This window comes from Diadema antillarum, unplaced genomic scaffold, assembly GCF_040938485.1.
Source record: "Diadema antillarum isolate AM-2024a unplaced genomic scaffold, OU_Dant_1.0 scf00000207, whole genome shotgun sequence".
Taxonomy (NCBI): Eukaryota; Metazoa; Echinodermata; class Echinoidea; order Diadematoida; family Diadematidae; genus Diadema; species Diadema antillarum.
In genome coordinates, this window is record NW_027271096.1 from 421,804 (window position 1) to 436,727 (window position 14,924).

Genomic DNA, 14,924 nt, shown 5'->3' on the forward strand with positions numbered 1-14,924 from the left:
AGTTTGCAGCATATTTCTTCATGAAGGCATCATGCAGGAATGATGTACTCAAAAACTGATTTGTGACAGCCAGTGCCTCAAGCCATCTTTCTGTGATTACAGGCACATGTTAGAGGAACTACTTTCTTGCTGCAAAGATTTGATGAAACTGTACTAGTTTGCATCGTTGAAATGTAGAGGGGCAAATATCTGAGAAAATATATTGAAGGAAAAAAAAAATAGATTCAAAATAAGAAATTAAAACTTTATGCAGTGAGGTTGCTCGACAATATTTGAAAATCTGCCCAGGATATTGGTTTATTGGTTTAGGAGCCATGTCTATGCCAAACAACAGCCATTTTATCTTGCCTGAAAAACTAATCAGTGGAAACCAAGAGCGTAGAAGGGATTCCCCAAAGTTACTTTATCTGCAAAACTGTGCAGCAATGTAGAACTAATGCCAGTTCAGTCTGAATTTTGCCAGTTCATTTTGACTTTAGCCAGTTAACACTAATTTAAGGAACCACCATAAGCTGTGCTAGTTTTTTTTTTTTTTTTTTTTTGCAGGTTGAAGTTAGCACTGGGAGAGAAATGTGTGGAAATAAAAGGAATCATGAAACACAATAATTCAACTTTACAGATGTTTTGTGTAGCATCTGCAAGTTGCACATTCTGTGTGATTCACAATGTCTCATGTAGAGCTTCTTTAAAAAAAATAAAGATAAAAATATATATTTTGACCATTTTGTGCATTTTGGATGTACAGTATATTTTCTGTTCTGCCTTATGTACATATGTAACAATACATATATTTTATGGTATATACCTAGCAGTAAGAATAGATAATCATTGTCGATGTATATATTATGTGTATACAAAGGAATTATATAACAGTCTTGTTTAACACATGCATCCTGCTCCTAGACTTGAAGATAACTCAAGGCTAAGTGGTCTCACTGTCTTCCTTCATGACTACTACTATATCTATTTTGAACCATAGTGGCATTAATGCCCTTCAAGCCATTACTCATATGTCTTCTATTTCTGCTTCCAAGCACTGATATGCAATTACTGAGTTTATAAGGCTGCACAATTTTTTCTTGTCACCGATGAAAGAGCTTATTCCATTCTTTATCTCACCGTTGTGATATGAAGATTACTATTTGAAAGTGATACTCTGAATAGCGCGATTTGGTTAGCGCTTCTCTATACAATGTATTTGTTTTTTTTCCCGAAACATGAACTGCATATGCACACACACACACACGCACACACACACACGCACACACACACACACACACACACACACACACACACACACACACACACACACACACACACAAACAGACCATGGCCATACCTATTCTGTTTTTATCTAACGTACAAGCAACTTTTCTTAGTCAAGCTATGTCGGACCAAAGAACATGCTGTGGCCTGTGTGTAAAGCCAAACATACTGGTAGATGTACATGTATTGGCAGCACGTCTTGACTGTACTGCAGTTGTGACTGTGATTTATCTGTGTGATGTCATCTTCAGTGAGGTTGAATATATGCCTCTGCGAAAAGGATGAAATGTATTCTCGTATCAGATTTTGTGGTAAGCTCGACACTATTTGCTCAATACATCTCTACCTGTCTGCCTGAAAATGTATCATGTTGGTATGGACTGCCTTTGCTCTGCCAATTCAAACATTTGAGATAAAAAAAAACAACAATCAATATCAAGTGCATTAACATTCCAGTCTCTCTGAAAACAGTTGCTAATTTCCAACTGTTCTACACAAATTGTTTATGTACACTTGTTTTTATTGTACTTCAATTCTAAAATCGCATACAACAGGAATGATTGTGCTTAGGCCAAGCACTTCACCCATGTGTCGAGTACCTACTTGGTTAACAATACCTTCATCTATGCATAACGCCTTATTTTGTGTGTGCGTGAAATTGTTTCAGAAATACTGTTGTATAATTCACTAATGTCTTTCATCATTTGTTCTTGCCGTCCAAAGCCTTATGTATGGTGATTCTTGTGACTCCTAATGTGCATGTAATAAAACCAAAGTTTTACAATAATGCTCAGTGTGTTTTGTCTGTCTCTAATGCAAATTCCTAGGGACACACCTGCTGTCCCCTCCAATGATGGTTATCATCCTTTACTGCAATCAGAAACTTGAATTATTACACCCAGGTTTAACCTGTACTCGCAAAATATCAATGACATATCACACTAGCACTTTCTTCTTTCAGATATTTATTGGCATACAAGGGAGCATTTCCAGTTCAAGGGCTAAGACAATAATTACATCTCGGTGATGGGCTACAATGTGCATGTATCAGTAGTTGTACATACCAGCATGCAAGTACACTCAACCGTAGTCTCAATGTTGGGAACTTTGGGTTTGGGAAAAAGAAAATCTAAAAGGGTATGATCTTTTAATTTTTGCTCTGAGATCATAGACAGAACAACTGGTCTCATCACTTTTCATATTTTTATTTTTTTTTAAATGTTAACATTCTTTTTTTTCCCAACATAAATATATCACTGAAAATACAAGACGTGATGTGATAAAAGCATTTGAAAACCAAAAATATAATGCAAAATATCTTGTTTCCAACAGGCCTGAAAGAATATGTCACGATATTGGAGGGAATAGCAAATAGAATTGCTTTATACTCAAACAATTCCCAATACATTTCTGAAGGTGGGATACATCCTAAGAAAATGCCAACATCTGTTTTTGGTCGTTCTGAAAGTTTATTGTTGAGGCTTTTGTGGTTATTTATATATGCCTACTCCATTAAAGGACAAGTTCACCTTCATAAACATAAGGATTGAGAGAATGCAACAATATTAGTAGAACACATCAGTGAAAGTTTGAGGAAAATTGGACAATCGATGCAAAAGTTATGAATTTTAAAAATTTTTGTGTTGGAACCGCTGGATGAGGAGACTACTACAGCTTGTGAGTCATATGCGTACAACAGTATAAAGAATATGTAAAAGAAAATTCAACATATTTTCACTTTTTTCGCATAATAAAAGAGCTCTTGACTTGCCTCTTTCTAAAGGCAGGGGGAATAATATTACCCATAACATTTGTCGGTAACGAGTCAGGGGAATGTGTACTTTTTTCAAAAGATGGCATTTTGTGAAATTCTCTTTATATTTTCCTTATATTGTTGTACGCATGTGACATCTAAGTTATTCATACACTGGAGTAGTCTTCTCATCCAGCGGTTACTGCACAAAAACTTCAAAAATTCATAACTTTTGAACGGATTGTCTGATTTTCCTCAAACTTTCAATGATGTGTTCTACTAATATTGCTACATTCTCTCAATCCTTATGTTTATGAAGGTGAACTTGTCCTTTAAAGCTCCAGACAATTAGGAGATATTGAACTACAATGGGCTGAACAATCAGTAAATGTGAGTAATGGTTAAATTTCCTCAATAATACAATAGTGATTAACATAATCTAATATTGTCATTAATATGGTATCAAAGCTTTGCTCTAACAACAGGGCAAACAAAAAATTGATGACCTCACACTGAAAACTTTTTGCCATTGTGAGCTGAATCTGTATGAGAGCAAAACACGGCAAATATAATATCATAGTCCGGAATTGTTTAACTCCGATGTCATCTATAGTATAAATCTATTTGGGATGACAGTCATTACGTAGATTGGTTCTTCTTTTGTGTGTTTGTGATTCCTGACAGCAAGATGCCAAAACGCAAACACAGGCAGGTAAAAGTCAACAACAACAACAAAAAACAACCCAAACCTTTTTCTTCATGGTGTTAGCACAAAAGTGTGATGTCATAGCCATTCATTGCCATAGAAACTGGTTCTAAACAAACTCACCTGGCCTGGTCTATGAACACTGTTGTTGCTAACCATGATCGCACCTGGTTCCAACCCAAACTATAACAAAAGACTGTAACATCATCACTTCAGTGCATTAAGGTGTAGATGGTTTTCAACTATGTTACTCCTTGGCAAAAATTAAATGTGAAATGACAACTCTTGACATTTTCTAGCTCTTTTCTCCAGATTTCTCCTCTGACCTGGCTGCTGCCTCCCTCGCTTTCTTTCGACTCTTCTTGGACTCCCGCCCCGATTTGGGCGGTTGCTCCCCTCCCTTGCCCCCTCCCCCTGCGCCTCCGCTGGCCTCGTCTTTACCCTTTCCTGGCGTCGCCTTCTTCTCCTCCTCCACTCCCGCCTTCTCTGCCCCACCCTGGAGCCTTTCTGCCCCCGAGGGTGGGGAGGGGGTGTGGTCTCCCGCCCCAGCATCTGTGATAGCGAGTGTTTCCTCCTCCTGCTCCCTGCTCTCCTCCACCGTCATCCGCTCCAACACCTTCTCCACAGCTTCAACATCAGATTTCCCCTTCTGGATGAGTAGCATAAAGAATGAATTGGGAGAGATATGGTATCTTTAACATTATTGACAGCACTGTTCAACACTAACCACTGAAGATATCATCCTGATTACTAATCAGAAACTTTTCATCCAAATAAACAGAACTTCACAGCAATCCCATCACATAAACATTTAACTACAGCAGCTGAATATGTGTCACTAAGTAGAATTAAAAGCTTAGCTTCTATGATGGTTCCAAATCACAACTGTCTTAAACCTATTCTAACTGGGCTATTTGAGACCAAGTTTTTACTTGGGGGGGGGGTCAATTTCACCCCCCCCCTTCAGATCTTGGCCGCCGATCGTGCAATCGCCGCAAAATTTTGCCTGAACATAGAGCTGGATGTCATCTACAAGATTACATGGTCATACAAAAGAAAAATTTTGATTTTCTATTTCTAGTAAATTAATTATGCAAATTTACGCATGAAATCATATTTTCACCTATAACTTCATTAAAAAGACTGAATGATTACTAAATTTTTGTGTAAGAGTTCCTCAAGACACATTGAACAATTTTCTTGTAAAAAAATAGCACAATCAAAATCAGTTTCTTTTGTTTTTTATTGTTTTTTTAATTTCTTATGTATTTCAATGTTTTTTTGACCTTTTGTTTTCTATTGTTTTTTGGCCAAAATTTGTTGCAGGCACTTTTTCAAGCTTATCTACATTAAAATTGATTAATTTCAATGGTTAAAAGTTGAAATAATCTAATTTATATCAATTTAACCAAAAAACACAATTTGCATCGGATTTGCACACGATATCATGAATTTGAGCCATTCTCGGGTTGACATGCATATGCAAAACATTACGTAACTTCAGAATGGTGTACCCGGACATCGCAACTTTGGTCTCAAAATATGCGGGAGACTTCAAAGAAAAAAGTCATGAAACGACGCGGCAAAATCTTTGCGCGTTGCGGAATCGCGGCGCGAAATGTCGAGGGGGGGGGTCAAATTGACCCCCTCCAGTTAGAATAGGGTTAACCGCATGCTAATCTCTACCAACTTCAGTGATGCCTACGGCAATTGAACTTAGCAGATCTATTACTGTACGATTTGTTTTTTCATTTGTACACAAATGGCACAATGAAAAATGGAACTTCCATGAAACTTTCCCTTTGACACTGATTCATTTGCATACTGTAAAAGTGGATATTTTCGCGCGACTAATTTTTCGCGCTTGGCCAGGTAAGAAGAGTTTCGTGTGTTTTTAATTCCGCGGAATAAAGACATCAGCTACTGAAACACATGGCATGCAAAAATATATGCGTGCTTTTATTTTCACGCTAGCTTCTGGTTGCGCGAAATGCGCACAAATTTCAACACCGCGAAAATTTCCACTTTTACAGTAGTCAAAAATACTTGACAAAATCCCATCCTGATATATTAGTGTTTGTGCTACTATAATACATCAAACACAGCAGAAAAGATTAAATATGTCATGGCACTTTGTTTCAATGATTGTTACTGTCAGCCTGCTCTTTTCAATGCAGTTTTACAAGAATATTGCTGATCTTAAAAGTATGCATTCAGTGTTAATGTACAGTACTTTGAGAGCAATTTTCATTTGTCTACATCAGCATTTCATTTTAGCAGATGTGACAGTCGTTCCTGTATACAGGGTAAACATCTTCACTCAGTTTGTAATGGTAACAAAGGAAATACAACAAAAGAAATGAGAAATTATCATCTGCTGACTCCTTTGCCCAGAAATATCTCACAAGCACTTTGGGAGTGAGTAACCATGGGAACAAAAGGGAGAAAAATATTGTGAGATTAAAAACTATACCTTGACAATGTTTCCTAGATCCCTCTTCATGGCGTATGCATCCTCCCCATCAGCATAATACTTAGGCTCGATGTCACTGATTCTGTAAGAAAGCGATATTTCAATGGTTACTTTAATTGATTAAAACATTTCACTGTCTTGCATAAAACTGCATCAAAGATGAATAAGTATGAAGTTTTGTCTTCATTTAAAACCAACAATATGAAGTAGCAAACTACACACAAATATATATGAAAACAAGGAAAAGCAGAAATTACGCGGTGCGTAATATATGTCCCCGCCGGAAGTAGCATTTAGTAGCAATATGCACAATATAGGTAAAAAGATGAAGGTCAAAGGTCAAAGAAGTCAAAGGTCAAAATTCTATGTAGAAGTTTTGAAGCCCTCACCTAGTGCCATCACATAAAGCAAACGGAATCGAAATCGGGTTAGAAATGGCGAAGGAGTAGCATTTTGTAGGCAATGTGCAATATAGGTCAAAAATCAAGGTCAAAGGTCAAAGAAGTCAAAGGTCAAAATTCTGTGTCGAAGTTTTGAAGCCCTCACCTAGTGCCATCACTTAAAGCAAACGGAATTGAAATCGGGTTACAAATGGCAAAGGAGTAGCATTTTGTAGCAAAATGTACAATATAGGTCAAAAATCAAGGTCAAAGGTCAAAGAAGTCAAAGGTCAAAATTCTGTGTAGAAGTTTTGAAGCCCTCACCTAGTGCCATCACATAAAGCAAACGGAATCAAAATCGGGTTAGAAATGGCGAAGGAGTAGCATTTTGTAGGCAATGTGCAATATAGGTCAAAAATCAAGGTCAAAGGTCAAAGAAGTCAAAGGTCAAAATTCTGTGTAGAAGTTTTGAAGCTCTCACCTAGTGCCATCATATAAAGCAAACGGAATCAAAATCGGGTTAGAAATGGCGAAGGAGTAGCATTTTGAAGCAAAATGTACAATATAGGTCAAAGGTCAAGGTCAAAGGTCACAATTGAAATTCTGTATAGAAGTTTCAAAGCTCCCATGTAGTGCTATCATATAAAGCAAACAGAATCAAAATTGGGTTAGAAATGGCGAAGGAGTAGCATTTTGAACGTTTTGATCACACACGGACGCACACACGGACGGACACACGGACGGACGGACGGACGGACACACGGACACACGGACACACGGACACACACACGTACGGAGCCCGTTTCATAGTCCCCTGCTCGAACTCGTTCGGCGGGGACAATAAGCGAAGATGACAAGTGTTAACACAACACATCAATGAGGAAATGGGAACTAATGTAACATTTTGCAACCATTACCATTGTGCAACCTAGGAACATCAATAATCTTAATGCAAAATTTTCCATTTCAAAAAATGCAATTTCTTGTGTAAACCAACCTTCCCTTATCAAAGTCACATGATGTCATCCTAAATAAGATATAAAAGAGAAGTGGAGTGTTGAAGTATTCAAGATTTGTAATTTCTGAATGATGTCCTGAACATATTCACTGGCTTCAAAACATGTAGTAAAATTGCCAACTTCAGTAGAAGTACTTACGTGAACTTGAGTGTATTTTGGTAGAGATGCAGGGCAGCCCGATTGCTGAAAAGAAACAGAAAAAAACACTTCATTCAATAACTCATACTGAACTTTCCTTGGAACTCCCATGTGAAAATTAGAAACTATGACTGCATATTCTCAACGTCTTTCTGTGACTGAGGTTAAGACATTTATCACATGAAGCAGTACGTCCCACAACCAGCACAGGTTCAACAACATCACTAGTATTTTCTAGATGAGGGGAGTCAAATTATTGGTACAGTGCATAAGACTCAACTCCTCCAGACCCATGAAAATGTGACAAGCCGTCATCAGGCTAGAGAAATTTATCATTTACTTCCTTCGATCACATGTAGAATGACGTTGACCTTTGTTTCTGACCCTGCCTCAGGCATATCGAAGTATGTAACTTTTATGGTCTGCAAATATCTTTAAAAGTTTGTGCACAGAATGTATGCATCCCATATTCAAGCACAGAAATTCACAGGGTTGCAAATTGGAATACACATTACATACAGTATGGTAACATATACAGTATATGCATTTAACATCACAGTAAGCCTCCGAAGCTAGCAAAATGGTTGTGCTAAGCAATACTACAGAACTAATAGATGGGTGAAAGGCAAATGAAATTCTGTGTACCAGTAGTCTAAAATTATAGCCTACCTGTTCTTTGATAATTGTGTGCAGTGTGGGTGTTAGTTAAACATGTGTATATGCTTATCAATAGTAAGACATGATATTCATCAGGGGTTGCAGTTCTTACCTCTTCCTGACATGAAGTGAGACGTACTTAGCATTGAAGCATTCCGTCATGGCCAGGGAAGCCTGGTTCATAAGTTTCTGTGCCAGGCCTAGCCGTCGGTGGGACCTCTTCACAGCCTGAAGGCACATCACAGGAATAAAATGAGTCATTATTAACCCGCTGAGGATGAGCTCATTTTGCTATAACAAGCAAGTCCCACAGACCCCTGCACAAGTACACTTGAGACTAGTCTACAATGGGTTAAGCAAAAGATGATTTCTCAATTAAATTCATCCTCTCATCCCCTCTGCTCCATCCACTAACACTGCCCTCCTCAGTGTTCATTGCAAACTGAATTCTTGGGAAAACTGATCTCTGATCTCAGTTTTGGGAAAACTGATCTCAGTCGGTGGCACATCCTTCTCTAATATCTCCCCCACAATCTGTCAAATTGTCAAACTTCAGTAAATAATCCAAAAAATAACTGGCGAACATACAGTTATAATTATAACATACAAACATAACAAACATAAATTGCCTGTAGTTATCTTTTTGATGATTGCTTCAGGTACGACAAAGGGGAAACAACTTACACACCTCTGTGTCTCATATCACATACTCTGATGAATTAAGACTTACCAGCGATGTAATGTGGCCATGTGGTACTTCGTCTGGGTCTTCTTCCCTACAGAATGGGAACAAAGTAAAGAAAGCTGGACTAGTGGTACTCAGATACAGCTGCAACAGACTCATTTTAATATACAAGCAGATTACAATTTCACTTCTAACACAATGTCATGATCTTTCTCATCCCTACAATGCTCCTTCTTGAGATTAACTTATCATCGTCCTTCATCATCATTCTTTCCCTTTCACAAATTTCTCCACTCCACATTTTACTTATTCATAAACAAATTTAAAAAGTGGACAATTTGGCCATGCTCTTGCATCTACTCACTCCTTTGCTCAGCTTCCTTTTCTTTATTATCATTATTATTATTATATATATATATATATATATATATTTTTTTTTTTTAGGGGGGGGGGGGAGGGGCTAGCATTTTTCTCAAACAACAATTATGACCATTTTCAGCAAATCTGCAGAAAACTTTGATTCCCTGGCTGGTAATAATCAATCCATTAATAAACTACATGTCTGTTAGAGTACATCATGATAATCAAGCACCACAAATACTGTAACTTTCAAGGGCTTGCTTAGAGTACTAAAAGATTTGATAGGTCATTTGGTTCCTTTTGGCATCTTTGACTATCTTTGACTGAATTCAATTACACTGTACTTCATAAAGTTCTTAAGTTCTGGTTTAACTACCTTTAAGCCAGGATCACATGAATTTTTAAAACTACATTGTGAGTAAGTACATAATTAGTTTTTTAATGTTGTTACCATTGTACATGATTGGGTAGCAAACTACAAGACACAATTTGCACTTGTAATACAGAGAATATCATTTACTGTCTAAATAATCCCTTGAACACTTACATTTTAGCCAGGACATAGCCTACTATTTTGCCGTCCTCATCTTCTGCAACATAAGACAACTGGGGCCAGGACAAGCCGTGGTAGAAGTAGTACTTCATCTGGTAGTTCTCTGGAAGACACAGCAGGTTGCAGTGCTGCATATTCATCAAATCCTCAGGCTGGGAAAAAAAAGTTTCAACCAATGTAGTCACATTTGTAAAGGCAATGCTTTACTATCTATCCCCATCACTTGCACATGAAGACTAAGAAAGTATAAACTTATATCTAGCAGTCTTGAAATCTGATTTTTATACAATTTGATTTTTTTTTAAAAGCTGTTTAAATCAACATGCAAGCAGCATCTAGGGTGCCAAACTACTGTAAGCCATCTGGTGAATGAGAAAAATTAGGACAAATGGGGTCTACCAATGTAAATGCTGTATTTTGCACAAATCAAGAGGATTTTGAAAACAAAAAAGTTTGTAAATGTCTACATTATGGTTATAAAGCAAGTAACTACACATTTTCGGGCATAATTTGTTGAATTGTCTTCCTGCAGATCTCCAGTTTTCTTGCGGTGTTGACTACAAATAGAGAACTAAGGCAAGCCCTCAGCCCCCATAATTCAACCATAATGCCGTCTTAAAAATTTGACCTCCTGCTACATGAAGAAACCTAAATTTATATGATTTTGCGCAAGGTCGACATCGATAAATGGGCAAGTCCAAGATAAGGTCCCCTCAGAAGGCAAAATTTCATCTTTGCTCAATATTGACATGTTTGGTATCATTTTGAAGCTTATGAGTTGAAGTTTTGATTTCCATGGAGGAAAAAATTACATTACGTAAATTTATGCAAATTTCAAGGGCTTCATTTGCATAAATGTGAAACACAGCGTTACGTATGGGACATTTAAAAAAATTCATATTAATTCAAAGGAAAGCAAATGATATTTGATTAATATGTGGACATAAGAAGTTCATCAAATAGTTTAACTTGGTATGAAAATTTAGGGATTATGCAAATGATTATGCAAATTAGCTCGTGTCCTATCATGAGATGTCCTATACGTAACAAATTGAGGTCATTTTTTAAGGTTTTTTCTGAAATTGCAAAGGTTATATTAATGCCCTTTTGGAAAGTTCTAATCTATCGTTTAGAGAAATTAAATACCATAGAAAAAGGAAAAAACAGTAAAAGAAATATTTTTTATTAGGGAGTTAAATAATGTTACATATGGGACAAATGCGTTACGTATGGGACATCCTCATATACTGTATATTGCATGTGAATGCATGTAGCTAGCTGGGAAGGTCTCTCAGTACACAAATGGTCAATCATCCTGAAGAAAGCATCCCAACATTGTAGCTACTTTTTGAGTTATAGACACTTAAAACAATACATGTACTTGACTGAACAATTTTCAGAAAGGGGGAGGGGAAAATGGCAAAATACACAATGAAAAATCAGCATTAAAGGGATGGTATAGTTTTTTGTAGAAATGGGGATTCAGTTTTCAACATTTAATGAGATGATTGGAAACCAATTATATGAATTACTAAAGAGCATACAATCCTAAGACTAGAGGAATTCAAAGTTTAGTGATGGAGATCCAATTTGAAATGGTTGTGATATATATTAAAAAGTTATAAAGTAAAATTATATTTTTTTTATTGCAAGTGATACACAAATTGTCCTTATTCGGTTTTCAATAATAGCCACGACAAAATTCATGGGTATACATACTGAGGTGTGACTCGAATCAATGACCTGACTGATAGACAGACATCATATATACTACTCGATCACTGGAGTTCCACGCAGCAGGTATTGCTTATTTATAAAAATTAATATTTCTTGTGTCAAGTTGTTTTTTATTGAAACGAAATGGCAAACTGCCCTTCATCAGTGGAAGTAAACACTTTAAACTATTCAATTTTTCAGTAGTAACTATCCTGATAAAAATAGGGCATACATACTCAAGTTGGTCATAAAAATATAGAATATGATTAAATATGATTATGATGGTCAATATTTGGGGAATCTTGTTCCCTTGTCAATCTGGATCAGTATTTGAGTAATTTCAACTGATTCCACTTCCATAATTATGCAAAAATTTGTTTATGGGTATTTTGCAAAATTATTTTGCAAAATACCCATAAACATGTCTCTCCACACACTAAACGAATGGGGGACAAAGGGCACGCATACTCAGGTTGGTCATAAAAATATGAAAATATGATTGAATATGATTAGGATGGTGAATATTTGGGGAATATTGTTTCCTTGACAATCTGGATCAGTATTTGAGTAGCTTCAACTGATTTTACTTCAATAATTATGCAAAATACCCATAAACATGGTTCTTCACACACTAAATGAATGGGGGACAAACTGTCCCATACGTAACTGTCCCATACGTAACACGTCATGTCTGTCAGAACCTGTAATTAGAGCTTTTTGCCTAATGACACGAAACTTACCTGTGATAATCTTGAGTGTTATGACTTTCATCACAGTGAGTTACAAGTTGTAGAATGAAATACTTTCAGAGAGTTTTGAGGTTGAAAAAAATGTTCAAAAAAACAAAATTTTTCTAGTCCCATACGTAACGGCACATATTTTCTCTTCTAGAATATAATTGTGAAGGTCATTTTTCTCCATTTTTTGCATGATTATACTTCTCCTAGATATCAATCACCATGATAAAGTTTAATATGATCAAAAGCCATTAACACTATTTTTCAGGTCATAAAAGTCTCTGAATGTCCCATACGTAACGCGCGCGTTATCTTGGACTTGCCCAAATATAAAACCTTTGCACGGCCATGGCCATGGGAGGTCAAACCTTGGTTGGTGTGGTTGCCAATACTTTGAGTTTTTTTACTGTTTCAATAAATAACGATTAACAATATGATCCATCTTAACTAGATGTCACTCAATTAAAATTTCAATAGAAGCTAGACCTCCGCCTCTGACCTTAAATTACAATGTGTAATTTAGGTAAAATTTGGTCATTATTGGTACCGTAAATTAGTTTACTTTACATGGCCAAAGTAAGAGTAAGACAAAGAGTCAAAGTAGAATAGGACAGTAATGATATCATGCATGGAGACATTATAACATGCCAGAAAAACGTTCTGTAAACCAAATACTAATAAGTGTCAATTTGACAAACTCTTGTTAAATTACTAGGCGTTCTGCCGTTAGATCTAACCGTTGAGTTAACGTATTTTGTTAGCATTGCATTTCCACACTGTCAAATACACGTCCAGCCAGCACATTATGCAATTAATGGGACTACACTTCACGTGATTGTAAAGATGGAAGTATTCACGCACACATTCATACACACTTTTAAGTAAAGGCTTACTTACCCTTGCACATCGGATATTCATCGTGGTACGGATGGCTGTTACTCAAAATTTTAAAATAATAAATGCGAGTTATAATGGACAATCCTCCCCTAAATTTCAGAAACAAGCAAGATGTTTTTCCACTCTCGTGGGACTCGACAAGTGGACTCGACTGCGGTCGCAAGGTCATTGATGGTCACTAGGTGGCGCCTTACAACTTTCGGGGGGGGGGGGGGGGGGGGACGGAGGACGGCATATTTTGAAGCATTTTGTCCGACAACTTTGTCGGACAAACTTAATTTCCTCTCAGTCAATCAGGGGGGCATTTCATGAAGCATTTTGTCCGACAACTTGTCGGACAAAATTTGCTCTCAGCCAATCAGAAGCAAGGATTTCAGTAGCTTTTAACAGTTTGTCAGACGAGATAGCTGACAAATTGCTTCATGAAATGCCCCCCATAAGCAAGGATTTCAGTAGCTTTTAAACTGTTCGTCAGACAAGATGTCTGACAAAAAACTTCATGAAATGCCCCCAGATCACAAAAAAATTTTGGGAATTTGAACATAACCCTACCCAGTGGAAAACTATACATGACAAGATAATATTGGTATAATATTAAGCTTCATATGTCAGATATGAGATCAATTTTCATATTTTTCGAAAAGTAAGCTTCACAGGATAAGCAAATGAAAATAACTGCAACCACACTGGACAAATGTTTCAACGATTGCCAAGCAAAAGAAACACATTGTACAAACAGGATAATTCAGTTGAACTGATGTTTTGTTACCATCATAGAAAACACAAACAAAAATTTAAAAAAAACTAACAAAATAGGACAAAAGCCCCAAAATTCTCATGAAAAAAGAAAATATCTTTGTTATATGGCATTTTTTTTTAAATCAGTACTATTCATACCAAAGTTCCACTGCATACATCAGACATGGTCATCACACCTCATTCCCTTTCTATTAATAGCATACAAATGTGCCATTTGGTGAAAACATTGACACTTTAAAATGCCATTACTTTTTCATTTCATATCCTAATCTGATGCAATTTCTACCATTCTGTCTGACTGATTGTACTCTATTCATTTAAGTCAACTTGAACATGGAGTTGCACAATTTGAAACCATGGAGCAAGCTAGCTCCATGTTGAAACCATTTACATGTATACATAAGTTAAAGAGGAAATCCACCCAAAAAATGATAAAACTTCAAAGAAAAAAAAAGAAAAAATATTCCCTACAGAACAATATCTCTGTGAATGTTCTCAGTCATCCAGGTAAAGTATCACATGAACTATATCAGTAAATCTAGTCAACTGGACTTACTTGTAATTTGGAGTAGCGACGTTTTACGTCCTCTCCGGGATGCTTCATCCCGCCGACTGATCAGGCCTGACGAAGCGTCCTGGAGAGGACGTGAAACATCGCTACTCCAAATAACAAGTAAGTCCAGTTGACTACATTTTACCGGTATAGTTCATGTCCTACAGAACAATACAAAAATTAAAAAAATCAGATGAGAAACAAGGAAGATATGACATTTAGAAATTTTACATTTTTTCGAAAAACATTTCTTGACCAGTTCTTATGAATAT

The 14,924-nt window shown here is 36.6% G+C and overlaps 1 protein-coding gene across 1 annotated transcript; it reads right to left on the reverse strand.

The window, feature by feature from the left end:
• Positions 1-3,803: 3,803 nt before the first annotated feature.
• Positions 3,804-13,471, reverse strand: LOC139724086 (N-alpha-acetyltransferase daf-31-like). The gene is made up of 7 exons (XM_071635287.1): positions 13,341-13,471; positions 9,985-10,142; positions 9,123-9,168; positions 8,505-8,620; positions 7,736-7,780; positions 6,199-6,280; positions 3,804-4,371 (listed from the first exon to the last, which is right to left on the reverse strand). The coding sequence occupies exons 1-7, from the start codon at positions 13,359-13,361 to the stop codon at positions 4,021-4,023; spliced, it is 819 nt and encodes a 272-aa protein (XP_071491388.1). The 5' UTR covers positions 13,362-13,471; the 3' UTR covers positions 3,804-4,020.
• Between the last annotated feature and the right edge of the window lie 1,453 nt (positions 13,472-14,924).

Coding starts and splice junctions, on each gene's coding strand:
- LOC139724086 (XM_071635287.1), bottom strand. CDS start 13,361: ATGAATATCCGATGTGCAAGG. Junction 9,169..9,984: donor GGCTATGTCCTGGCTAAAAT/GTAAGTGTTCAA, acceptor CCCATTCTGTAG/GGAAGAAGACCCAGACGAAG. Junction 6,281..7,735: donor CAAAATACACTCAAGTTCAC/GTAAGTACTTCT, acceptor GCTTTCTTACAG/AATCAGTGACATCGAGCCTA.